The 26,405-nt window shown below is 36.9% G+C and overlaps 1 protein-coding gene across 8 annotated transcripts in view; it reads left to right on the top strand.

The window, feature by feature from the left end:
- Window positions 1–26,405, top strand: part of USP24 (ubiquitin specific peptidase 24) — a 65,839-nt gene that overhangs the window by 5,888 nt on the left and 33,546 nt on the right. For 6 of the 8 annotated variants that reach the window (XM_041127665.1, XM_041127664.1, XM_030032049.2 and 3 more), the window contains exons 2-24: window positions 7,043–7,208; window positions 8,187–8,254; window positions 9,720–9,863; window positions 10,418–10,540; window positions 11,418–11,453; window positions 12,042–12,107; window positions 13,584–13,649; window positions 14,456–14,530; window positions 15,315–15,473; window positions 16,791–16,905; window positions 17,432–17,535; window positions 18,730–18,837; window positions 19,338–19,433; window positions 19,535–19,696; window positions 20,935–20,979; window positions 21,549–21,656; window positions 22,342–22,491; window positions 23,264–23,395; window positions 23,921–24,032; window positions 24,286–24,362; window positions 25,260–25,400; window positions 25,552–25,605; window positions 25,798–25,913. In XM_041127665.1, the coding sequence (XP_040983599.1) occupies window positions 7,043–7,208; window positions 8,187–8,254; window positions 9,720–9,863; window positions 10,418–10,540; window positions 11,418–11,453; window positions 12,042–12,107; window positions 13,584–13,649; window positions 14,456–14,530; window positions 15,315–15,473; window positions 16,791–16,905; window positions 17,432–17,535; window positions 18,730–18,837; window positions 19,338–19,433; window positions 19,535–19,696; window positions 20,935–20,979; window positions 21,549–21,656; window positions 22,342–22,491; window positions 23,264–23,395; window positions 23,921–24,032; window positions 24,286–24,362; window positions 25,260–25,400; window positions 25,552–25,605; window positions 25,798–25,913 (2,423 nt within the window). The remainder of the gene's footprint in view (window positions 1–7,042; window positions 7,209–8,186; window positions 8,255–9,719; window positions 9,864–10,417; window positions 10,541–11,417; window positions 11,454–12,041; window positions 12,108–13,583; window positions 13,650–14,455; window positions 14,531–15,314; window positions 15,474–16,790; window positions 16,906–17,431; window positions 17,536–18,729; window positions 18,838–19,337; window positions 19,434–19,534; window positions 19,697–20,934; window positions 20,980–21,548; window positions 21,657–22,341; window positions 22,492–23,263; window positions 23,396–23,920; window positions 24,033–24,285; window positions 24,363–25,259; window positions 25,401–25,551; window positions 25,606–25,797; window positions 25,914–26,405) is intronic. The other 2 variants (XM_030032051.2, XM_030032052.2) reach the window with 1 other exon arrangement.

Raw genomic sequence — 26,405 nt, 5'->3', positions numbered from 1 at the left:
CTACTTTACAGCAGTTCTGGCTTCTCTTGTTCTGATGCCCAGCAGACCAGTCTTGAGAGGCATTTAAAGATTTCTCGTACTAGTTAATCACAATTTTGTAATTATACATTGTAGAACTTGATTTCAAACTCATTGTCAGCTGCTTTGTCAGTTCTAGTTTCTGTCTCACTATACATCAGTATGCATCCATAGAACAGAAGTACAGATGAGTGTTTAGCAGTGTTATTGAATTAATTCTCCCTTCCAGAGCCTGACCTTTGGTCACTAAAATGTTATTATAAGTACTTAATCTAGTGTTTCTGCAGGACTTCTCTATTAATGCCTGCTGTTTTGGCAAAGGAAAATAGAAGTATAGACTTAATTTTAAGTACTGAAATGCTAAACATTTGTGATTCATTGTTTTATTGTATTAAAGCACAATGTTTATCTGATACCACACAAAGTAACTTTGAGTTATTTGGAAATAAGCATGAGGTTTTGTGCTTATGAAAAGTCAAGGGTTGGGAGAAATAATGGTATCAACTCAGAGTCTGGCTGTTTGTAGTTAAGCTAATGGAGTAAGTTTTTTAAATATATCCACAGGCAATACTGAAAACACGTGCACGATAAGTGTGTTTTCCTTGGTTCCTTATGAATGGCATTCTTAACAGTGCTTTCCATGACCTCTCCCTCGCCTACAACTAGTTATCAAACTTTGAAATACATTGCCAAAAGTGGTTGTAATGAATCTGTCTGCCTCAGATTTCACTGTATACTATGGTAATAGTAGTATAACAGGGCGAAGGTATTCCTTTTTTTTTTTTTAGTTAAATGGATCTTTTAATTCAAATGTGATTTTTACAGAGCCTCAATTATTTTGTTTTGCTGTAATGCTTAGTACTGCACTTATATCTGAACAACTAGGTAAGTACATTGGGGAATATTGCTTAGTAACATCACACCATCACCTTGGAAATCAGGGAGGCCAGTACAAGCAATGTTTTTAGAAAATCCTAGTTAATTTCTAGCTTTGCTGAATTTATTTTTATTTTTCAAATTCATATTGTGTTCTTATTCCCAGTCTTACACAGTTCTTCGTTGTAAGAGATTGGGGGGGGGGGGGGGCAGGAGGTAGGAGCCATCCAGTTATTGTGGTTGATTTGTTATCATCCCTTACAACTGCTAAGAAGGGTTTAGTCTAACCATGCATTCTTGATAGTGTACTTGTACTATCAGTTAAGGTCAATGTCCAAAACTTTCTGTGAGAACATTCACTAAATAAATCAGAATTTTCTTAGGAAGTCTTTATGGTGAGGTGAGAGTCCAGCTTCAGTTAGGTGGAGTCTGTAACATAGGATTTATTTTCCGTTAGTGATAGACTGGTATCATTCCCTTATATTAACATGATGAAATACTATTATTTTTTCTTATGACAAGACTTCATTTGCTTATGTAAAGTAATGCATCGTAAACATTTGAACTAAAGAGCTTAATTTCTATGCAAAAAGAATAAACCAAAACATCCATATATCTCCCCAACAAGCTTACTTAGGAGAACATAAATAAAAATAAGCATTGCTATCTATTGCTGTACTCAGAAATTTTGCATACAGGTATTTTCCTGTGGATGAAAATGCAAGGGCAAGATGCTGTATCACTTTAGGACTTACAGCAGTTAAAAACTGTTACTGTACTTCGAAAATAAATGTCTGTTCGTCATTAAAACATTTAGGAAATCACAGTGGGTTTTCTCATTGCCAAATAAGAAACATAATGTGGAAATTCCATATATGACACCGTTTTCTGAGGCTTACTAGTATTGTCATATTCATAAAAGGATACCAAGTTTGCTCTTAGCAATGTCGGTTGAATGAGTTTGATCTGATGGCAAGAACAGGCCACTGGGAAATACTCTTCAATTTTTGTTCCCACATCTGCCACTTAAACTGGGTTTAAAGAAGTTCTTTAAGCTCCTGGAGCACCAGTTTTTAAAAAGCAAGTAGATTACAGATATGAAAATGTAGCAATTTTTTTTAAACATTCAATAACTCATGCTTAGTGTGTTCAAGTGTAAGTGCAAGGTGGTAGCTTTGATTTATTTGAAAGTCTTTTAGTTGTTACCCCTGTGATTCAGTTCTAGGTAACAATATCCTCCTTTTAGGGGTTAATTAAAGGAAAAAAGAATTGACATCCAGGTGTGAAAGTAAAAGCTGCTTTAACCAGTAGTCTGGCAGATAGAGGGACTCTCAAGTCATGACTTCAGGATTCATAGCTTCTCCCACAAATTGATGGCATAGTAGATCAGAGAGCAGAGAAATGCTCTGTTTTTATGGGTATTTGATGTATGTCTCTCGCCTTGCCTCCACCTGAGCATCTTGCAGTACTTTGCAAACACTAGTGAATGGTGCATCAGCATGCTGTGGCAGAGGGAAGTATCACTGTTGACACTTTACAGCTGGGGAAGCCGAAGCATTGAAAATTGATTTCCTTGTTATTGCTTAGTATATCTGTGACAAAAACTGAAAGGTGGACTTAGAATTTTTGGTTTCTAATTCTGGCTTTAAGCATTTTTTTCATTACTGCTCTTCAGAACAATTTAATTTGGTCCTGTTTTAGGTACATAGTAACAAAATACAGTTTCTTTCTTTCTTTCTTTTTTTTTTTTTTTTTGACAGTAGAGTGAAGCATCGAAAATCTGTTTTCTTGGCTATAAAATGGTGGTCATTTTGTGAAAATCACTTATTAGAGGCATGAGGGTGAAGGGAGCTGCTTGGTCTGCTGGTATCTTAGAAAGTCTGATTCTGTTGCTTGTTGAAATAAACATGACTTTGGCGTTCTGGTTTGTAAGTTATACTAGATTCAAGAGCACATAATGTGACTTAGCTCTGGTGATAATAAATTCTGTTGGTAGCCTTCTATCGAAATCAAATTAACAAATTTAAATTATAATTTGACTAATTTCATTACTAAGACTGCCAATTAACATCAAAACACTTTATTAAACTCCCTGTTATTTTATGTAAAGTGACCAGTATGGTAAATGTCAGTGGCTTTAGTTAAACAGTGTTTGACGAGTTAATTAGCTGAATACTGCAGGAATACATTTTGAAGCTTTGAACTGTGACCTTTTGGCAATTAAAGTTAATTCATATTTCACTTTTTGTGTGAGGGCTGATCTTTGTTCTGTGTTAATCTTCCATGGGAGGTTTTATACTGCAGACTTAAGCAATGCTTTATTGATCAGCTATTTAAAAATTTTTGTTTATTCAGCCTAGCAAACAGCTCCGGGAGGTGCCAGGTCCCCAGAGTTAGAATCTTGAATCAGTGCTCAAGACTGTTCATGTGAAGATATTTCTCTTGGGAGCCTGTGTTTGTATGTTTGGACATAACTGCATTTTCACACCTTGAAAATAAGCCGAAAGAGTCAAGTAATGCTGTTAGAATGGGGAGATCTTCAGGGCTTTTGTGTAATAAGAGATATATTGGAAGGCATGGAAAATTATGTTAAAGGTTTGGCAGCAAATGGGTCTTTTTGTCTCAAGATTTTGGCTGCAGAATGGAGAATAGTCACAGGATATGTGATGTGCACCATGATTATCTGTCTCGGAAAACATGATTCTTACAGACTTTTAAACTGTTTTATCTTTGGATGACCCGTTGGCTGCCAGGAATAGTTTCTTTGCTTTTTACTATTCTGTTGCTAGAGAATATCCCTACAAATCCTTACTGTGTCAGGTGCCAGTCCAGTATTAAATCTGTTCAGTCAGAATTGCATAGTCCTGATTTAGGTCATCATCAACTGGCAGACGCTATTCTTAAGTCATATATTTGGAGGGAGGGAGTTTCTATATATTTTTATTTTTTTTTAAAGTACGTAATTCCCCAAAAAAGAGACCCAGAAAACCACTTTTTGGGAGGATGACATGGCCTCGTATACTATTTACTTTCATGTATAGCATACTCTTTCTTTAACAGCTTTTATTTCACCTGTGGACCTGTGTCAGTAGAGTCTGTAGTGACTCCTAGCTCCTCAGTTACAAAGTGTTAATTGTGGCTACCTGTTCAGAGCTGTGATGTGTTGCATTTGTAAATGTCAACAGAGCAAGTAAGATCTTCAGCCTGTGTTGGTTACTGAGCCAACATAAAAATTGTGCAAGAGCTGAGCTGACATCACACCTTGCTACAGCAGCTGCTAGCTGCTGTTAATAAATCCCTCACTTTAAAGAGCAGTACACAAATCGATTTAAAAGTTGGATGGTGAACAGTTGGGGGGTTTTCTTGTACAGAGGGACACTAATTATGAAAAAGCAGCAATAAGTCTTTAAAGAGGCTGTTAGTCACACTAGATATGTTGTAAGAAACAAGACTCAGTCTGCAGTAATGTAAACTGAACATAGCAGTAATCTCCAAGAAATTCAGGGTATTGAATTTATTAATGGTTTGAAGCGGAATTTGAGTTTTAAACTACCTGGGCATTTATTTGAGATTGTTGCATTTTTCACAGTAGCTGTGAAGCTACTTGTATGTGATATGTTTTAAAATTAATAAATAATTAAACCTGACACTTCCTGAGCAGGGATTTAGTAGCAGAAAACTGACAAGCAAGAAGACTTGTTGTCTGTAATTAGTGGAATGTGCCGAAGATGTGCTCTTTCAATGCAAATAGTTCCCATTGTTATTAGGGCAGTATTCCCAGTGCTGCGCTCATTGTTATTTCTTGTGTAAAAAAACACCTTTCACTACATTGTTGGTAGACTCAATCCAGAAATAGGGCAGACGTGTCCTTAGTGTGATTTATGATAATGCCCTTATTTGTGGGAGCTGAATGTATGGTGAAGAATGTGTTATTTCACTCTTTCCTTATGAATTTCCGTTGTTACGGACACTGACAATCACTCGTGTGGTAAGAGGTAGATAAAGAGCAACATTGCTTAGATGCAGATGGGGAAGCAGAACAGGTGGAGTTTTTCAGAAACAGTTGAAGGTCTGTGCTGCTATTAGACTGCAACTCTTAAACTATTCATTGCTAACACTAGTTTTATTTAACATGGACACTTTCCTCCGGGGAATGGAGGAACCCTAGCTCAGTTACTGTCATCATTTGTTGAAATGTTGCTTTCCTTTGCTACAAGTCTAGGCTACAAGTCTAGGCTGAAATTGCTCAACACCTAGCAATTGGGTGTTTATATTATACTCAGTCTACCTTTATTACACTAATCATTGTATCCTGTACTGTTACTGTAAGGGCTTTCTTTATAACTGCACATTTATTTTCTACAGAAAATGGTTTTGTGTTCTGGATGGGTGTCCTTTACAAAAGCTGTAAACTTAACTGTTGTTTGTTTAACCAATACAACAGGGTATTTTCTGGAAAACTTTTTGCATTTAAATGCTTTTAGTATCTTATCATTTAGACCTTCAAACATCTCTTCTCCAAAACTTGAAGTATTTAAATAGGGCATGATTTGCTAGATGTGAATTACTTCAGCCGTCCATGCACAGTACTGGATTAGATGACTACAGTTTCAGAAGTTGATATTCAGGTCTGTTAAAGTACAACTTCCCATAATGACAAACTTAGGGCTAAATGTTTAGTAGAGGCTTGGGGAAAGGTGGCACCTTACTTCCCAAACAATGACACGGGTTTTTTTTCTGAGCACTATTTTGTGTTCCGTTCCTATAAATTTTACTGCTGCTCTCCAGAACCTGTTAGTAAGTCCAGCCACTGTGTGCTATCACCTGCACCAATTAACTTTAAAGGCTAAGCTCTATACAGTTGCTGTTTCCTTGGCTTAATATTTTTGACTCATTATGAAAGGAATATGACACATTTACTTTTTAATAAACAGGTCTAATCATGCAAATAGCAAGTGCAGTGAGAGAGCTGGAAGCCCTTGTCTGCGTACATTGATTTCATTCTTTGTATACCATGTCCTGAGTTCAGTTCTTTCTTTTGGTTTATTCCTTTCTGTTTGTTCTATTCACTTTCCTGACACTGTCTTTTTTTCACTCTTGAGTGTGTTTCCCGCTTGGCCTTCCTCCCTACGTGTCCCTGGATTCTCTCTCATCACTGCACTTGTGTTTTCCTCTGTCTCTGATAGTTGCTCCTGGTTGCTGCCAGGCCTGATCCAGACATTCTCTCCTTTCTCCTGCTTAGGTTGTCTGCTCTTGTGAAGGCAGGGAAAGTTACTCCGTGAACTCTTTGACACATTGGGTAGTAGCATCTATGGGAGGTTAAAAAAGAAACAAAAGAAAATAAATTAGTGACTTGTCTACTCTTTCCTTTGGCACTATTGAGGCAGTTACCTCATATGGCACTTAGCAAAGAACATGGGGCTAATTCTGTGTTCTGCCTGTAAGCAGAAATAGCTGCTGTTCAGCGGCACTAGCAAGGAGACCTGTAAAGCTTAGCTGCAGACACCTGCTTGCTTTTTCCCTGTTTGCCTTCCAGAACATTTTCCAGTAACTCATTTTGACTTCAGGAGAAGGACAATTGTAGTTTCCTTGCTGGACAACTATATTTGAGATGTAAATTTTCCTTTAGATAATTAGTTAGTAAAAAAAAAAAATAGTCCTGATGTACTGGATTAGTGTCTTGTGTTTTCTAATGTGATGGGGTGAGAAGGTGATGAAGTTGGCCTACCTTAGAATAAACTATTCCATATTGGACAGCAGTTGTTGAACAGAGGATTAGTATGCAGATCTATGAAGATCAAGGTTTGTTCTCTACAGTCTCACAGGGACTGGAAGTACTTATCACTTGGCTCTAGGATCTGATATGCTAAGGAACAAGATTTTCCACTTAAATAGGCAATTAGTTAGCAATTAGTTATGTAAACATAGTAGTTATCACCTACAGGAAATACATAAAGGTATGTAATCCCTTCAATTCCAATTGAAGTATTAAGTTCTACTTTGAAAAACACAAGCAGCCTCAGGGTTGTTGAGAATTTGACATGCTTGTTACAAGCACAGCTGCTTTTTCTGAAGCTACTAAATCCTTTAAAGAGTCTAGAAGAGAGAGAGAAAAATTGTTTCACTTGAACTTCCTTTTTATTCACAGAAAAATGATGAAAATGGGAATTGCTCTGGTGAAGGTATTGAGTTTCCAACAACTAACTTGTATGAACTGGAGAGCAGAGTTTTAACAGATCACTGGTCCATACCCTATAAGCGGGAGGAGTCTTTAGGCAAATGCCTAATTGCATCCACCTACTTAGCAAGACTAGGTAAGTTCTCTTTCTACACGTATAAAGATTATCTGTTCAAAGGATTTCATAGCAGTATGGTGGGCAGTTATGTCTTTCGTGTTAATCTTGCAGTTGTTTACTTAGCACCCTGCAGAATGATCACATCTCTGTGAAAGTGGTTAACAGTGAACTATTCTACCCAATGCTGTAAAAAGAATGTCGGTCTCTTTTTTTTCTCTAAAGTAATTTGTTTACTTAAGCTTTTTTAAAAAGTGGAGCACATGTTTCTTTATGTTCTAATGGTTGTAGGAATTACTGTTTTTCAGAGCTGAATTACTGACTCTTTTTTTCATTGTGCTGGTTATTTTCCATTCGTAAAAACAAGCTGTCATCTAAATCCATGCTGTACCACACTTGTGTAACGGGTTGTTTTTCCCTAGTGAAATGCTTATAGTGCATTAGACCTGAATTTGACTTTTCTGTATTCAGTACTTTGGCTGGGCTTAAGAGTGTTATGGAGGCATCCTGCCGAACAACTGATGTAGAATGAGAGTGCAAGATAGTTTTTCCATCATGCCTGATGGCAAACTAAAGGGATGTTATAATCTGTTGGAAGAATCAAAGTTGTTAGGTGGTTCTGGTTTGCTTCTTTGTTTCTAACCTCTGTTAAAAGGCTGTACTTAGAATTGATTTTGGTTGGAGGCTGTGAAGCATCAGCAATGATCTGAAGTTAGTGTGAATTGTAAACCTTGAAGGGAGAAATACTTATGGTGCTAATAAAGCCTGAAGAAGTTGTAAAAGATGGAACATTGGGAAACTTCTTATTTCTAAAAGGCATGTTCTCTTGACTCACACTTTTTTGTGGCTGAAAAACATGCTAGTTATGAATGAACAGTAGCACATTTATTACTGCTGGTTTTGGTTGGTGTTCCCAAAAACTTGCAATGAGGTCCCTGAGGTAATCTTAAAAAGTATTTTTTTCAAATACTTTAAAAAAGCACTCTCCTTTCTGTAAAGGTCTTTCTGATTCTGATGAGAATTGCAAGAGATTTATGGACAGATGCATGCCTGAAGCATTTAAAAAGGTAAGTAGGGTACAGTGGACCAATTCAATGTTTCTTTGCGTTCTTCATGGCAGAAGTAGTGTTTTGTAATCCAGACTTCAGAAACTGTGGTAACTGGTGAGTGTGTTTTTAGATTAAAAGCATACTCAAATTATTTTCCTAGATTAAAATCATACATAGAGTTAAATTTAAAATCATACAAAGTCCCAGTTCTGCAACTCTGGCCAATTCTGCTCCCCTGCCTCCCCTGCCCTTAAATGAAGAGCTCTATAGTAATTAGTGAAGCCTACAGACAGGTTTAAAGATCTTTGGATACAGCTGTTAGTGGCAAGTTCAGAATCAGATTTCCTTTAACTCTATTCTTTCTGCTCCTTCTTTGGAGGATTGCTAAATTCTTTCTTACCTCTTCATGGTAGGTTTATAATTTGTCTTTCCCCTCAGCGCTTAATGCCTAATATGCCTCTGTGGCTGTTCTTCTCTGGGTCATTGTGAATTTTCTCCACTTCGGACTATTCCATCCATTTTTGATAATGCCTAAATTTCTTGCCCAGTTTTTGACCATATGTATAAAAACATATTTACACCTTTTTAAAAGTTACTCAGTCCTAATCTTAAGATACTGAGGATATAAGTATACTTAAGGAAGATAGAAATTTAAGGGAAAAAAATCTTTTTCCATTTGGCTATTAGAGTAATAACCTTACATATAATGCTTTTAAATCACTTGGTATTTTTTGCATATTAACTGAACAGTGTAGATTGATCCTCCAGAAGGGTAGTCTGTAGAAATCTAAGTTCAGAATGTGCTGAATTACAATTTGCTGAAATATTTGCAAAAAACTCTATTAATGATACAAAAAGTAATTGTATTTAAAGTAGTAAGCTTTTTAACTGCTTATGTTCAGACACAGCTAGCAGAAATTAGATGAAGTTTGCAGATGGAAGCTCAATGTCCTTTCTAAACAACCAGATTAGACCAGATTTAAAGAACATGTTTCAGTAGGTGGGAAAGCAGAATTAAATACCTCTCGCTTCATGGTGCATATTCTTTGTTTTCCAATGGAAACTGCTCAAAGTGTGAATTGGTGAATGGTTATTACAGCTGAATCAGTGCAGCTTTGTGGCACGCCTACTTGAAGACTTAATAGTTGTGTGTTCAATCTGCAAACAAATTAGTTTCATATTAGTTGTTCTTTGCAAAGGTTACAGTCTTTACTAATGCATGGAAATGGAAAACAGTTTGCTTTGATACATTTTATTTTCCGTCATAAACTGTGATTTAAGGTGTTCTTCAATGAAATTACAAATTTAATTAACTCTTAAGCCATTAGTGCAGGAAGAGCATCTGAAAAACACACCAGACAGTGATTAGTACACTCTAAGGAAACATTTGGCCTGAAAACAGTCTCAGGGGTTGATAAATTTTTCCTGTTATGTGATTGTGCTCAAACTTCAAAAAAATTTTTTTTTTTTTTTTTTTTTTTAGCTGTTGACATCCAGTGCTGTTCACAAATGGGGAACTGAAATCCATGAAGGAATATACAACATGCTTATGCTGCTAGTGGACCTAGTTGCAGAAAGAGTAAAACAAGATCCTATTCCTGTGGGCCTGCTCAGTGTACTTACAATGGTATTTGACTCTCTGATGCACTTTCTAATATTTGGGTATTTGGCATTTCATATTAATGCTGCTGATGCTTTTTCTAACTATTTGAGTTGTGGTGTATTGTCTTACAATCTGCAGCCATTGCTTGCTGCAGATTTTTAACATCCAGTATGCAATACCTAAGGCGCGAGTGCTGTTCAAAACTTCTGAAAACTAGCGTGTTTAAAAAAAAACAAAACAACAAAAAAACCAACAACAACAAAAAAACACCAAACCACATCTGCTGTCACTTCAGTGTTTAGTTTTTAAAACTGATACTTTGAGTTCATTTCCCCCTTTTATGGCTATCTGGCTCGCATGGGTATTGGATATTGTCTGTACAGAATGGAAGCTTCAGAATGCTTTCTACAGTGAGAACTGAGAGGCAGGAGCAGGGGTCTTCTGTTAAACTTTATTTTTTGCTAGATCTTTAACTGTCAACCAGGAAAATGCTCAACTGAAAAAGTCAATTATTATCAAGATAAGTTTTGAGACTGGCATAAGCCATGCTGTTCATTGCCATGGACTTTTCTTTCAAGGCATTTAACCCCGACAATGAATATCATTTCAAGAATCGAATGAAGGTATGCCAGAGAAACTGGGCAGAAGTCTTCGGGGAGGGGAACATGCATGCTGTCTCGCCCATATCCACTTTTCAGAAGGTGAGCATAGCCATGCCCTAAAAGCTATTTTTAGGGTAGATGTGTTTGTTTCAGAAAAGATTGTTTGATTAGTAAGTATTTATAACACAAGAAAGCTTAAATGTGTCACCAAGAATTACAGCAAATAGATCTTCAGTACATGTTGGTCTGTATAAATGACTTTTTCATCTCAAATTGTCCCAGTTCTCTATTAGAGGCTGGATTTAGAAATTGGTGTACTTTCATGGCTAAAGTAGCACCACAGTCAGATGGGTAGATCTGTTGTAGCTAAGGACTGACATCTGTTTGGCTGAGTGTGAAATGACCAGGATAACTCAAAGTATACAGTTCTAGCAGAGAATTCATGCTTTTCTGACAGCCAAGGATAGGGTATCTTCAAGTAAGACACACTGGCAAGGAGGCAGTTTGTGAGGTTTGCACTGTCTTGTCACAGTTGTTCCAGATGAGTGGGGTCTAAAAAAGCATCAGTGGAGTTGATCTCTCCTTCAGGAAACAAGTTTGTGGCCGTAGAAAGAAAATTCTACATCTGCTGATTTGGGAAGGGCTCTTTAGTAATGTTTCACACTGCTAATGTGCTATAAATACAGTTGCTTGTGAGTCAGCAGCCACAGCGTGTACTGTTGCCACAGCACGTGGTCAGTGATGTCAAGCGGAGTCCAAAAAAGCTTGATGCTAATGAGAACCAACCAGAGCTCCAGTTACATGGTTATTAAAGGAGCTGTTACAAACACATTGCTGTTTTCTTTGAAATAATAGTGCATGCATTTGAGGTGTGGGTTAATAGGCTGAATGTGTCTGTCCAAATCTCTGTTTCAGAAGACAAATGTTTAGCATTAATGTTGCAGCTACTAATTTGTTAATGTTTTAATTGTTCAAGGAACCTCATGGGTGGCTGGTGGATCTGGTAAACAGAGTAAGTAACTGTAAAGCAAGCAGAATTGTTATTTGTCACTTGAATTCATTGGTCTTCAGAGATAATTTCTTCTCCCCCTTCAGACTTGTTTTTCCACTCTTTACTTTTCTGACAACCACAAAAAAAAACCTTAAGATTTTGATCCTGCCTATATATAGGGAAGGGGCCTTGCTAAATACGTCTTTTTGAGTTGCTGCCTTCTCCCTTGAGCACCTTTACCCTAACACGATAGCTATGATTAGAGGAAGTCAGGAGCTCAGCTTAGGCTGCGGTGCTGTTTCCCAGTCAAACGTGCCAGGCCGGTCAGCTGTTGCTATATGTGGTCTAGCTCTCTTCCCTATAACCATTTTTGCCCAAGACAGTGTTTCTAGCTTGATGTTTAAACTGGTATCAGATATAGTTGCGTTGCATTCCCCAGTGTGCCCCTGAACTTCCATGAAGACATAAAGCTTATGTTGAATGTGATGTTCCATGGTAAAGGATATTGTTGGCATCCTAGGAACTGTCAATGGAGTATTTTCTATAATAGCTTATTTAAAACATAAAATACTGTAGTTCACTAACATAATACTGATTATTCTGTTTCAGTTTGCAGAGTTGGGCGGTTTTTCAGCAATTCAGTCCAAACTCAATTCAGAAGATATTGAACTTGGGGTAAGTTCATCTTCTGTCATGAGACTTCTCCCTTTCCATTACATACTTCATGTAGAACCAGTAGCATCCCTTTTGGCAGTGGTCTTACCTTTGCTTTGGTACCGGAACAACACTCCCACAGAGCCCTGGAGAAGTGCTGTCAGACTGGAGGTCAAATGCGGTAGTGCATAAGAATCCTAACTAAAGAGCTTTTGAGACTTCACAGAAAAGAGGAAGGGTTAGTGTACCTTTCTGGCTAACATTCAGTCTTCCTATTAGACATCAGTCAATCTAGTTTCACTGTCTATTCACCAGTACATTCCTGGTTTTCTGTTTACTTCAGCTGTAGCTGCATTTAGCTATAAGTGAGTTGACTGCTGTCATTTATTATAGAAATCATTGTTTAAGGAAAAAAAAAAATCCTTAGGAAGACAGACACTGTCCAATCCTAAGCAACTTTTCAAGAGCTGTCTCTAAAAACTGACTGGTTCAACAGTGCTAAACTATTTTTGGTGACAAAGACTAATTTGTTTAGTTTTAGCTTCCTAACCTATATTCAGGAGACTTCAGAATCTTTAAAGCTTTGAAGATCAAGGAGACTAAGGGAAAACAATGTCATTTAGAATCTTGTCCCCCAGTATAAAATCAGTCTGCTTTCAGTGAAATACCATTTGGAGAGAATTAAACTTCTTTTCTTAGGATATTGATATTTGCTGCTTTTTATAAAGAGATAGGTTCATATGTGAGCATGACAGAACAATAGGAAAACTCGGATTTAAATCCTGATCCTGCAATAGAAACTTTGACTTTAATGATTAATAACTGCTTGCTTAGGAAGGAAGTCTGGGTCAGCGTCACTTAATTTAGGCCTTTGATTGTAGTGGTGCACACTCAATTTCACAATTCTTGATCCAGTGTGAGAAGAAGCCAATTTTGATATTGTTTATTAGCAAACAAATGCCTTTATGCATTTAATTTCTTGATAATAGATATCACTTGAAGATCATTCATTGAAGAGATCTTGACATGTATATGGCACGTTTACAAAAGCTTTCTCCCACTTAATGCTTTGGGAAAGAAATTTGCCATCTGGCTTTAACCTTAAGCCTTGCATTCACACTTCTCGTTGCTGTAGAGAGCAACCAAAATGTGATTTGTCCCTTTCTGTCTGTTTGTATCTGTGACTGAAACAAGATCAGACAGAGAAGACTGAACAGAATGATGAGAGGACGAAGATTAGTGAAAACTGGGAAGGCATTTTTTGTTTCAGGCAAAAATATATAACACATACTGTATGCTGTAGAGTAAATCTCTTTCCTGAACCGTGTGTTGTTGCAAAGTACTTGCACACCAAAATCAATTTGTAGCAAATGACTGGAAATTATTGTATGAGATAAATAATACTTTTTTACCTTCATTTGCCTTCTAAGGTATAGACCACTAGCTCTGAAAAGATCTCTTATACATGCACCTAAATACTTGCTGTATTTCTTTCAGGCAATCTCTGCATTAGTTCAACCATTTGGAGTTTGTGCAGAATATCTTAACTCTTCTGTAGTACAGGTAAAAAGTCTTTGTTATGAGTTATCAGAGGACTGAAAATTAGATTACAGCTGTGTTGGTGTGAAACTGGTGACTAATTTGAAAAGCCTTCAAAACTCGCATTGCATAAAGTGCAAGAACCATTTTGAGCATCCTGAGGGTGATGGATAGAGGGCTCAGACAATGTTCAGATTAATTTTCTAAGCACAGGGATCTGTAGTCACGTATCGACATCTGCAACAGTGAGAAGCTTTGCCACTGCCATTAGTAAGCTTCTTCAGTGTCAAGCATGTGGGAAAAGAATCTAGCCCAATGGTTGGATTTTGGGTTAAGTTTAACTTTCTGGCTGAGATCGAGCCCGTGGATATGAGAGTTTACACTGGAAAAATTGTGGTACAGGAAAAAATTCACCATGATATATTTGTACATGCAAATGTACTGCAGGCTTCACACCTGCACTCACTAACAAAAGCTATTGATTTTTTTAAATCTTTATTTGAAGAGGAGGTAGTTTAGAAGCCACAGGGAGTCAGAAGGGCATGTGCATCTAATAACTCATGTATTTTGAAAGGTTGGTTGGTCTGTCTGTCTTTTTTTTTTTGCAAACCTGTATTATGGTGGTCTGAAATGGCTTCTTACTCTAATTGCTTTTTTCTGGACATACCTAGCAAGATAGTTTTATGTATGTTGTAGGTATTGCTTTATGTCTAAGGTAATTGTGAGTTTTCAGCTATGTATTTCATTTTGCTGCAGCCAGATCTTCTCAGTACTGTAACTGATTTCAGGAAACATAAAATGATTGTCATGCCTTTTCTCATGTTCTTTAGCCCATGCTGGACCCAGTCATTCATAAAATGATTAAATATGTACAGAATGTAGAAGAAAAGGACTTGAAAGACAAGGTAATTTTTTATATATTAAATATTTAGGAAGAACTTACTGTGTGTCTTGGAAATGCTGGCAATGTAGACTAGAACAATAGCTTTATTTTCACTGGCAAAAATACAGCCTGTTATGAATTCTGACTGAATGACATAGAACAAAATATATTTGCCCAGTTCCATTCAATACCCTTTTCAGTAGATATCTGATGTTATGACCATTTTTAAAATACTTTGCTGGTGTTGCTATCAAATATGTTTTTGTTGGTACCCTTCTGCAATGTGCTGAATGCTCACTTCTCTAACTGATTTGAAGATGCTTACTGTCTTGCAGTCTGTTAAATTCTTATAATTTGTATGCATATGATTGTTGCATTAGCTGTTTGCTTCTGAGAATTTGGTAACTGTTGATAAAATGTCTGTATAACTTGTGACTCCTTCCTGTATTACCCTGAATTTGGCATTCAGTTCTATAAGATTTTTTGAGTGTTGATCTTTTACTTAGACTTAAATTGTTAATTGTAAACTGGAAAGTGTGCATAGGTTGTGTAACTACAGAGGAGCGATTTAGTGTTCCAAATCTGTAGCAAGAGAGTCCACTTTAACCAAAGGTTTTGTTTTAAAATTTCTAGTGTACAAGTAATACTTTCAGATGTACATGGTACTGCATTTCATAGATTAAACAGTCTGTATTGGGTCACTAAACCTACTCTTTGTGAATCACTGAAGTCTGAAACAAAATAGCAAAAATAGCAATGCCTCTATTTGTCTTTTTTTTTGTTGTTGTTGTTGTTGTTTTAAACAGAGACTAGTCAGTATCCCTGAGCTCTTGTCTGGTATCAAACTGCTGTGTATGCGCTTCCAACCTGATTTGGTAACTGCGGTAGATGACTTACGCCTGGACATTCTGTTGCGCATGTTAAAATCTCCTCACTTCAGTGCAAAAATGAATTCCCTCAAAGAAGTAGGTTTGCTTTTTGTGTGTGTGTGTGTGTGCGCCCGCACATGCGCACATGTGCATGTGTGTAGGTGGGATGGGTTGTTAATAAGCCATCGAAACCAGAACCTTAAAAAAAGAGGTGGCACAATATTTCCTGACAAATTATGCTGCCTTAGCAAAAGCTCAGTTCGTAATAAATACCAAAACAAGTTAATATGACAGGAGTTGTTTGTAACATTAGTAGCCACTGCAAGGACTGTGACCTTTCAGTTAGACAACAACTAGCCATAGTTTGAACCTTTTCCAAGAACTGCAGTTTCCGATTGATTTATAAGCAATGATCTATGCTATTAATTGAATATTCACGCTGAGATAACCCTGATAATTCAGAGCATCCTATGGGATATCCTGTTTGTCTCCTCCTCTCATTGAGAGAAGAGGGCAAAAAAACCCAAATGAGACTTAATCCTGGACTGGTGTCCTAGTCCAGTTATATCTGGTCATTACACTGTGTAACTGTATGTTTTTTATTACGGTTGTACGTGGACACTGTAGTAGCACCTAGGAGCTGGAGTTTATGGACCAGGGCTCTTTGTGCTAGAATCTTACATCTAAGTAGAAGAAAACAGTTCATTTTTGATGGGAGTTGTTCATTCATCTCTTCCTTCCAGAACTTGCACAATTTAAGCGTCCAAAAAAAAATGCATTTTTTTAGTATGCAGACATTGTAAGGTGTTTTAGAGTCCCTCTTTTGTGCTTTTTGCTTCTTTATTTATGGGAAAATTGAGATGTTAAACCTCATTGCTGTTTGGTTCTTAATCATAAAGGCTGTGTGTCCTCGGTGAAGTTACAGAAGTGTGGCTTTTGAAGGCTTTAGCAGAAATGTACTCTTACTCCCTAGAGTGAGGAGCCTGTATCGGTTCTATGTTGGATAAAAAATAGGACACTAATTTGTGTGTAACAAGCAGAAGCCTGAGATAACCTACTTCTGGTATATCTGTAGAAATATACCTGGCAGCACAGGCCAGCTTTTCTGTGTCAGACTGAGAATAAGAATCTACTGTATCAAGAGACTGATGACAAGGAGGTGTTTCTGGTTAGGAATTTGCCTTTAAACAGCTTATTAAAAAAACAAAAACAAACAAACAAAAACAAAATGCAAAAAAAAACCCCGAACCACACCAGCCAACCAAACAGAAAAACCCCAAACACCTCCCGTGCTCAAAATACTTCAGGATTCACACTTAAGCTTTGTAGTAAGCCTTTCAAATAGATTTCATTGTGTGCCTATATAATTCATGTGGGAATCATTGTTAGAATCTCACATTTTGCAATTTCTAGGTAACGAAATTAATAGAAGACAGCACTGTATCCAAGTCAGTGAAGAATGCGATAGATACAGACCGATTACTAAACTGGCTAGTAGAAAATTCTGTACTGTCAATTGCTCTAGAAGGTAAGCACTTTCACAAAAACTTTTGGCATGCGCTTTGAATGTCTTAAATTTAAAAATTCCATCTGTCCCTTTAAATACATTTTAATAGGACACTATTAACAAAGGAGTTCAAGATTTTTGTCATTGTCAACATAGAGTAAGGAAAACCCTGCAAATTCTGCAACTATTATCTAGTCCTCTATTTGACATCTGTGCAGCTGTCTTCTGCTGTACGTGGGGTTTTTACTCTCAGTTTATCTTTGTATATTGTTAGCCTCTAGAAAAGAGAGAAAATGGGGTTTATCCAAGTAGTAACGTTCTATAGGTGTGAATTGCTATCAGATGTATGAAGTAAAACAAAATAAAAAATGGAAAGAGCCTTGTTCTTTTTCTTTGGACTCATAGGTTTGTCTGTAACAGTAGAGAAAGAACTTTCAAATGAAGATAGCTTTGTCTCCCTTATTTTAAAAGAACTTGTTTATTCTTATGCATTTAATGTATTTAAGACTGGTTTAAATATATTAATTTAGTTGCCTTTGTTTCATAGGTAATATAGACCAAGCGCAATACTGTGACCGTATAAAGGGAATTATTGAACTGCTGGGCAGTAAGTTATCTTTAGACGAGCTCACTAAAATTTGGAGAATTCAGGTAAGCAACCAAGACCAGGCAGGTGCGTTTAGACTGCCTTACAAAAGCAAACATTCTAATGGTGGGATTTGTTTGTTTATAATATATGCATCTCTTTATTGCAAAGTGGAGGTGTTGAGATCTTAACAGTATAATTAACGCAAAGGCTTTCTTCTACTTCTTTCTTTACCATTTAAAATCAAGTGTTCTGGCAATTTCTTGTAACACAGCTGTTAAATCTTATGCTGAAGTTCAGTTCTTTGCAACAAGTGTTAAGGGGCTGCAAAAATATTTGACTTGGAATAAGAGGTTGTCAGCCTGAAATAGGTGATGGAGTATTTGTCTAGACCAAAGACCATGCCTAAGGATATTAATTTTCATGGCTGGAGGTATAAATTTGAATGCAGCTCGTAGTGTGACTTTAAAGACAGTGGGCTCAAACTCTATGAATTCCCATTTAACTTCCTGTACATACATATAATTGACTGACAAGTCATCTTTTCACATTCACTTTATGTATATTCAGCTTATCGCTGTGTAGGAAAGGTGGCTTGACTCATTAATGCAAATGACATGTGGAAATTTTGACCAGAAATGTAATCTTCCGCTGCAGGAAATGGTTTTCTTCTCTGTCCAAATGTTGAAGTTTTAGACTAACCTCATTGGATGCTGTCAGATGCGCAGTATGTGCGGGCATGGTAGCAAGTCTTGCATGCTTAGCAGAGCTGAAGTATGATTCTAGCTCACTCACTTTTATTCTTTAATAAAATGCAATACTTCCTCCCCTCTTCTGTCTGTTGTTACCATGGTGCTCCCATCAGCGTGGGAGGAGATTTTGTATTGCTTACTTTTGAGTAAAGCCTTAAAGAGTGTCAGAGATGGAGCACCCCACACATGAACTTAACCAAGCAATAAAAATGGTGATGTTTGTATTGCTGGCACCACACCTTACAGCGATATGAGGCACTGCAGCATCCTGAAGCTGCTGTAATAATGGCAGACTAATTTGTTCTTTCCTGCTTTAGAATTACTTCCAAAGACCTCTCTGCCAGTGAAACGTGGAGCAGACACAGTTATTCTTACCTTGTGTTTCTAACATATCAAAAGCTGTTATTCTTTCTCATTAGTATGAATAGTAGGATAATGCTTACATGAAGATTTTTCTCTATCTCATTTGGGAGACCTACATTCTCATGTTTTTCCTCCTCTTTTCAGTCGGGACAATCGTCCACTGTGATTGAAAATATACATACCATTATTGCTGCAGCTGCTGTGAAGTTTAGCTCTGATCAGCTCAATCATTTATTTGTTCTAATCCAAAAGGTAACTTTTCACATGAATTTACATTCCTTAGGAAGAGAATTGATGAGATATACTTGTGCATCCAGCATACCAAAAGGCAAATGCCTTGAATATGTTTATATTTCCTACATAAATATATAAACATAACATTGGCTATAAAAATAACACTTTTAATATTGGGTTGGGTTTTTTTTGTTAACCCAAAAGCCTGGTATGTTACTGTATTGCTAATTGACTTAGATTTTCAGTATGCTATATAGATAGTGCTAAGGTACTTAAAGTGAGATGTTATTATTATATTTAATCTCTTACAGTTTATATTTAAAAAAGAGTTGGGCACATTAGTACTGTAACTCCCAGTAACAAAAATAAGGAAATATGCGTGGTGGAAACATACTTGTTTGTTTTTTGATTTTCCTGCAGTAACATAATTGTAAATTATATTGTTGTGTACACTTGAGACTTAACCGACTGACAGTGCTTGCTGCTTTAATAGTGAATGTTATTTCTTTGCTATGCAGAGCTGGGAGACAGAGAGTGATAGAGTGCGACAGAAGCTGTTGAGCCTGATAGGGCGCATTGGTCGAGAAGCAAGGGTGGAGGCAACCACTGGAAAGGCATGTGAATGTTTTTGATTTGGTTTTTTTCTTTATTGAATGTAGGGTTGCTAGTCTCTGTACTTCCTAGGTCCTGACTGATCTTGTACTTCTTCCTCTAGGTTCTGGAGGTACTTTGGGAGCTGGCTCATCTTCCAACTTTACCATGTAGTCTTATTCAGCAGGCCTTGGAGGAACATCTGACAATCCTCAGTGATGCCTATGCAGTGAAAGAGGCAGTGAAAAGAAATTACATCATCAAATGCATAGAGGATATTAAGAGGGTTGGTTTATTATTTTATCTTTTCCAAAATGTAATGTTATCTAGCCTTGATGTTGCCCTTTCTTTCAAGATGCACAAATTGCGTGTCCCATCTGTAAGTTCTTACCTTGGGGAGTCCATGAGAGGGGTAGGCTTTGTGTGAGCCAGTTTGTTGACCATGAGACTCATAGTAAGTCTCTTGCCTTTGTTTTAAGCAAATTTTCAGCACAAGGAGTGATCAGTTTATGGGAAACTACCAGGATGGGCCCAAGGTTAGAATTTGCAAATGGAACCACTATAAAGGTATGTCAGTATTTTAACTGTCCCTTTCATGTGAAAGCCTAGATTAGTTTTCTTTGAGTTAAGCATGTGTTCTGGCATGACCATTAAGTCTCAAAATGCAAATCGATATTTAAATCATAGTTTTGTATTTTAATAAAATACTTAAACTCTTTTCATCTAATATAAAGAAGCCATTCCTGCAGCTGCCTGTGCTAAAATGTTTCCTGGCAGCAGCAGAGATGTGCATGGCTTAAAAGACTGCATATATTCTATCCTGTACTGTTCACCTAGCAGGCAGTTTTTCTTGAGGTCTGCAGGAATGCTCCTGTCCTTTTTTTTTTTTTTTTTTTTTTTCTGTCTGAAGTACACTGTAAATAAAGAAAAAGGCTTGTACTTTTTTTATTCATTTCTTTCATGATAAATTAGATTTTGTCTGTGTTGCAGCATCTGTAGAGGATATTAGTTGTTTAGGAGGCATAGTATGTTGCTTCTCAATATCAGTCACACTATTTGTGTGTGTGTGTTTATGAATACAGATTGCAAACTTTGAATTCTCAATGTCTGTAAAACTTGCAGTTTTTTCTTTTGGATCTTCTCTTGTGCTTTCCTATTCTTGCATTCTTTTTAATTACATACTGGCAAGGACCTTTACAAGGGTGCTGCAGTGGGAAACACTAGTGGAAAGCTATAATTGTAGGCTAGAAGGGATTGGGGTAACCATACAGCAGACTTCTAAAAATACCTAATTTTCTTACTTCCCTTCATTAGGGGAAATGAAGACACAAACTGGGAGGGAATGTAATATTAAGGCAGCATTCTCAAATACATGAGGGAGTCTTCAGTGGAGAGTTTTCTGTTATGGGCAGGTTACTTTAATCTAAGTGTGTAGGTGGTATTGGTTGTTGTCAGTATTTAAACCAGACATCACTTCTCTGAACAAGCAACCTCAGTACTGGTTTGTGTGGTCAAACTTTACAGAAAATGAAGCCTCCCAGAAAAGTGATGAGCAGTTCTAACAATGAGGTAGGAGGGTTATTCTTTGTAGGATCTCTTTCAAAATGCAGCTTAAGTATCCTTTGCTTCCTATCAGAGGGCTCCTCGCAGCACCAATCAGAAATTTCTTCTCATCTCTTAACCCTCAGTAGTATTTCAGGTTCTTTCTTCTATTATTCTTGCTTCACCAATAAATAACATTTGACTGGATTTGCCCTTTTATGCCCTAACAGGCCTGCTTCATCTCCCATAATTGAGGAAAGGTGGTGGTTATCATCTCTCCCTGGTGCAACTGAGTTCTTTTTGTCTACTTAATTTGCATGCTCTCTAGCAAGGAGGTGGTACTTTGGGCTTAATAATAAGGATAGCAAAATGGCATATGTGTGTGTCAAAGGACTTCTTGTAGAAAGTGAAGGGCACCTTGTGTGTGTTTGGAAAGGAACCAGGAACAAGTAACTGAAGCCTTCAGAGCTAGTAGCTGTTGTTTTGAAACAGCGGCATTAATAGAAGTTGTTAGGCTTCTAGGAGTCTAAGAGGAAACTTAATGAGTTGTTGAGCATGTACACATGTGTAATTTTTTTTACCTTTCCTACTACTAGTCATCCCAGCACAATAATCCTCAATTTGTGTGGGTGGTGCCAGCATTACGTCAGCTCCATGAAATCACGCGTTCATTTATTAAGCAAACTTACCAAAAACAAGACAAGGTAAGAATATATGCTGAGATGATTTTTGAAGCCTTTGTTACGTCTGTGTGGCTCTGCTTCTGTAGAACATGGAAGTTTGAATTTAGAAGTGAGGAAATAAAATACTAAAAAACATTTTGACAAGTACAGTTTAGTGATGTAGCATAAACAAATTGTTCAAGTAGAGATGCTGTGTTGTGTGCCGTCCATTTGTGTGTGCATGTATATGTACGTATAAATGTTTGCTGTGTCAGGACTAATTTATTTTATTCTCAGCTTTTTGTAGAATAATTTACAGGCTCTGTTAAGAAATGAACAATGGCTAATGTTTAGACCAGCTGCTTTGTAATTGAATTGACATTGACTCTTGGAAAACAGACTAAAATACCAGCAAGTCACATGTGTTATACAGTGGCTGAGTGGAGGCGTGGGACTTTGTTTGCAATCTGCAGCACGTGTATTTCAGCACATGCTGAAAACGCTAATGTCAGGGGGCTTTGGATGCTTGGAAGGGATACAGCTGACTGGTGAGGGGGGAATGTTACTCCTTCTGATAAGAGACACATGTCTGTAGAAGAGCAGACTGTTGTGTGCATGTGCCTGTTCATGTATTTTCTTAAAAATCTCTTCTCTCAATGTTTTGTGGGTTTTTTTGGTTTTTTGTTTTTTGTTTGGGGTTTTTTTTTGTTTGTTTTTTTTTGCCAAGAGCATTATTCAAGATCTAAAGAAAAACTTTGAAATAGTGAAGTTGGTGACAGGAAGCTTAATATCATGCCACCGTTTGGCTGCATCTGTGGCGGGTCCAGGAGGGCTTGTTGGAGCAACATTAGTGGATGGCCGATACACTTACCGGGAGGTACTGAACCCTGAATTACTTACTACCTTAGGTTTTTGAAAACATGTAGTGTATTACTGACCAAGTTGCATAAGATTAGGTAATGTTTCATTTTTGGTATTCACTGGTATGTATGTTCTCTGGTGAATAATTACACTAGTTTTTATTTATAGTTCTGACACTTAACTATCAGGGCTTGTTGTAGCCTCGTTACTATATTATAGAGCAAGGGTGGGCAAACGTCACAATCTACAAGTTTCTTGGCAAAGTCTTTAACTGGTTGAGAGCTAGATCTCTCCACCTCAGGACCTCCTGTCTCCAAGCTTGTGCATCTTCAGCTTCTCCACCAGCTTCGGTTCAACTACCCTTGTAGAGACTATACCTTTGAATTTGGTGTGAAGCTCTTGAAACCTGAAACAGATTTACTAGTTAGGACATGGAAGCCACACATACAGATAGCTTTTAACAGTTTGTTGCTGAGGTTTTGATAATTATTTTTTCCACACTATTCGTGACTTAATAACTAGTGTCAAATAATATCAATATCAGGAAAGTAATAGCAAATCCAAGGGGACTTTAATGTTTCTTTTCAGAAAGGTAATAAAAAAGAAGTAATGTTAAAAATTGTGTAAAATAGAAATAAATCTCACTGCAGAAACAATTTCTGTTTTCCAAGCTTTGCAAAGTGTACTGTTATTTGACAACTAAGTTTGCAAAAAATAAAAAGAATGCTCAGAGTTCTTGCTTCAGAAAGAAAAGTCTTAAGCTTGAGTTTTTGTTTCCTCTTTCTCAGTATTTGGAGGCACATCTAAAATTTTTGGCATTTTTTCTGCAAGAAGCCACCCTTTATTTGGGTTGGAATCGTGCCAGGGAGATCTGGGAATGCCTTGTAACTGGCCAGGATGTTTGTGAGTTAGATCGAGAGGTAAGAAAAACTTGAAAAGTTGGTGTCTGTGGTTGCAGAGTGAATCTTAATGGATTATGAATAGCACGTGTGTTTGTTGAGACATGTGAAACATTAAGTAGCAAACAGAAACTCATAAGGCGTTTATAAGCTTTGTGTAAGCTAATGGAGCCACTGTTACATGTTCATTTATGACTAGGATGCTCTTTTAACATTAAACTTGACTGAAGGAGGAATGTTGGCCAGGAGATTAGTTGCAGGTTTATGGATGCTGGTTTCAAAAGGGGTAGGTGCAAGTTTGTGGAGTCATAAAAGAGATATTCAGCATTATTTGGGTGAAAGATAACTATGAAAGTACAGTATCCTAATGCTGCAATACAGCCTGTATAATGCGTGAGGTTACTAGGAGATTAGATTTTGAACCTCTTGCTGTAGATAAAACTTCTGTAAGATGAGTTACTACGGTATCTGACATAGTTTGCCAATGCTGTATAAAACTATTTGCCGTTACAATGGGGTAAAAATACATTTGCCTTTCATTCACAGATGTGCTTTGAGTGGTTTACAAAAGGACAGCATGATCTAGAGAGTGATGTACAGCAACAGCTCTTCAAAGAGAAAATTCTTAAACTGGAGTCATATGAAATTACTATGAATGGTAAGAAAATGGCTTTGGTCAACAGATTTGTTTCTGAAATATATATCAGAAATCTGCTTCCTAAGCCTTCAAATTAAATATCCAACCAGTTCCGTAAATCAATATAATCAAGTGGTCTTTTCTTATCATTTTGAGTTTCAATAGTTGTAGGGGGAAAAGGTCGTCTTCTGTATTTGATATCTTCATTTTTTAAAAAAAGCATAGAAACTTAGCCTGACCTGAATAAAAAGCTTGCACCTTTTTTCACTTTCAGGTTTTAGTTTATTTAAGACTTTCTTTGAAAATGTGAACCTGTGTGACCATCGACTAAAGAGGCAAGGAACTCAATTGGTGAGTGTTCTGGCAAGTTCATTCTTATATATACTACCTGTGGCATCTTGGGGATGGGAGATGAGACAAGGCAAGGATTCTTTAGTGGCTGTTTGACATGGTCCTGTTTGTATTTAGTATGCAGATCATCCTTCTAGCTTTAACATTGTTAATTCTGAAGCTAAAACTCCAGAATTATGACAGTTAAAATTCAGCAATTGGTAGCTGGAAGCTGATATGTAGCTTCTAAAGCTTTGCAGGAGGAGTGAGTGGGCTACTTCTTTATTAATAATCATGAATTCTAGTGTGCATTTTTTGTTTCTCCCTAGCAGGGAAATATTCCTTTTTTTTTTTTTTTTTCCTCCTTTACAAGACATTTAGGCTTATAATATTAAAATTCTAACCTATAATAACTTTTAATTCTATGATCCTTCAGTGTTTTTGTTAAAGTAAGGGTTATATGTTAAGTAGTTTTCCATAGGCATTTTAGATCTTTATCACAGAGTTAACTTACTTCAAATGCATAATTTTTTGCCAAGTATCATAGTAGGTTTTGTGATGGTTTATTATGTGGTTAGTTACCATGTTGACCTTTGTGAAACAAATTCCATTCCCGATTAAATTTCTCTGTGCTTTTGAAGTTTTTAATTTCTCGGTTGGCTTGACTGAGAGTGTTCTTTGGAACTTGTTTATCCACCTGTAAACAAATTTTTTTTTTTCCTAGCATAACTATACAAATCTGCAGCTATTGATTTCACTTTGCACTGTGCCAAAGCTTGGCAGTGTATTGGAAAAGAAAATTTTTAAGGTTCAGTCAAAATATGCTTTTCCAGCAGATGGAAAACTGTTTTGTTCCTGTGGTTCCACTCACTATTGTGTAAGAAGTCCAGTCATGTTTTATTGTTCTCTCTTGTGTAGAGTGTAGAAAAACTGGAATTAATAGGAATGGATTTCATTTGGAAGATTGCAATGGAGTCACCTGATGAAGAAATTGCCAATGAAGCTATCCAGTTGATAATAAATTACAGCTATATTAATCTAACTCCTAGATTGAAAAAGGTAGGCATATATTTGTACATGAAAATGCTTTGACATTCATAGAGCCTTGATGCTCTGCATGTTAAAATGTGTAATTTGTTGTGTTCTGTCAGTTTGAGTGATTCCCATGATTTTGGTTTAAGTTCTAATTAATTTGATATTTTATCTTTAGGATTCAGTATCACTGCACAAGAAATTCATCGCTGATTGCTACACACGATTAGAGGTAAAGGGCAAATTTAATTGTTCTTGTACCTACATCCTTTTCAATTTTGTATCTTAGAATTAGAATAATTGGTTACGATAATTCTATTTAAAGAAAAAATTTCTTTCCGCGAATATTTCTTGTCCTCTTAGCTCTCCAGGACGTACTAATTGTCCATGTAAACTAGCACTTATGCTCTGCTTTGTATTCTAGGCAGCCAGCTCTGCACTTGGTGGTCCAACATTAACACATGCTGTTACAAGAGCTACAAAAATGCTTACAGCAACTGCTATGCCTACGGTAGCAACATCAGTTCAGTCTCCTTACAGGTAGGCCTGCCTTTAAAAGAATAAATATGACAGTAGACATTTGTTCCCAGCTGCTTTCCACATGATTTTGAGTGCTAATTAAAATTCTCAGTATTGGTAGTTGTATATTCTGGTGGTTTCTCAATTGAATATTCCAATTACAATGCAATTTGAGTTCCAAAGAGACTTTGAAAACCCTGTGTTATAAACAAACAAACAAAAAACCCCAACAACAACAACCAAACAGAGAAACCCAACACCCCCCACTCCAAACCACCAAAACCAAACCAAACAAAACAAAACAAAAAAAAAAAAGAAAGAGAGAAACGCAGAAAGCCACAGAAAAATCCACAAACTATTACCAGCCTGCTAGTCATGTAATATTTCTGGGGCAGCGGGGTTTGGTTTGCATTTGTGGTTTTTTTTTTTAATTGGGAGAGAAGAGGATGGGTTTTCATCCTCTAGCTTAACTTACACTTACCTAAATGTGTGTAGCTTAAATATGAGCGCAGA

This window comes from Aquila chrysaetos, chromosome 12 (assembly GCF_900496995.4).
Source record: "Aquila chrysaetos chrysaetos chromosome 12, bAquChr1.4, whole genome shotgun sequence".
Lineage (NCBI taxonomy): Eukaryota > Metazoa > Chordata > Aves > Accipitriformes > Accipitridae > Aquila > Aquila chrysaetos.
The sequence above is the reverse complement of the archived record's forward strand: the minus strand, read 5'-3'. Positions and strand labels throughout refer to the sequence as shown.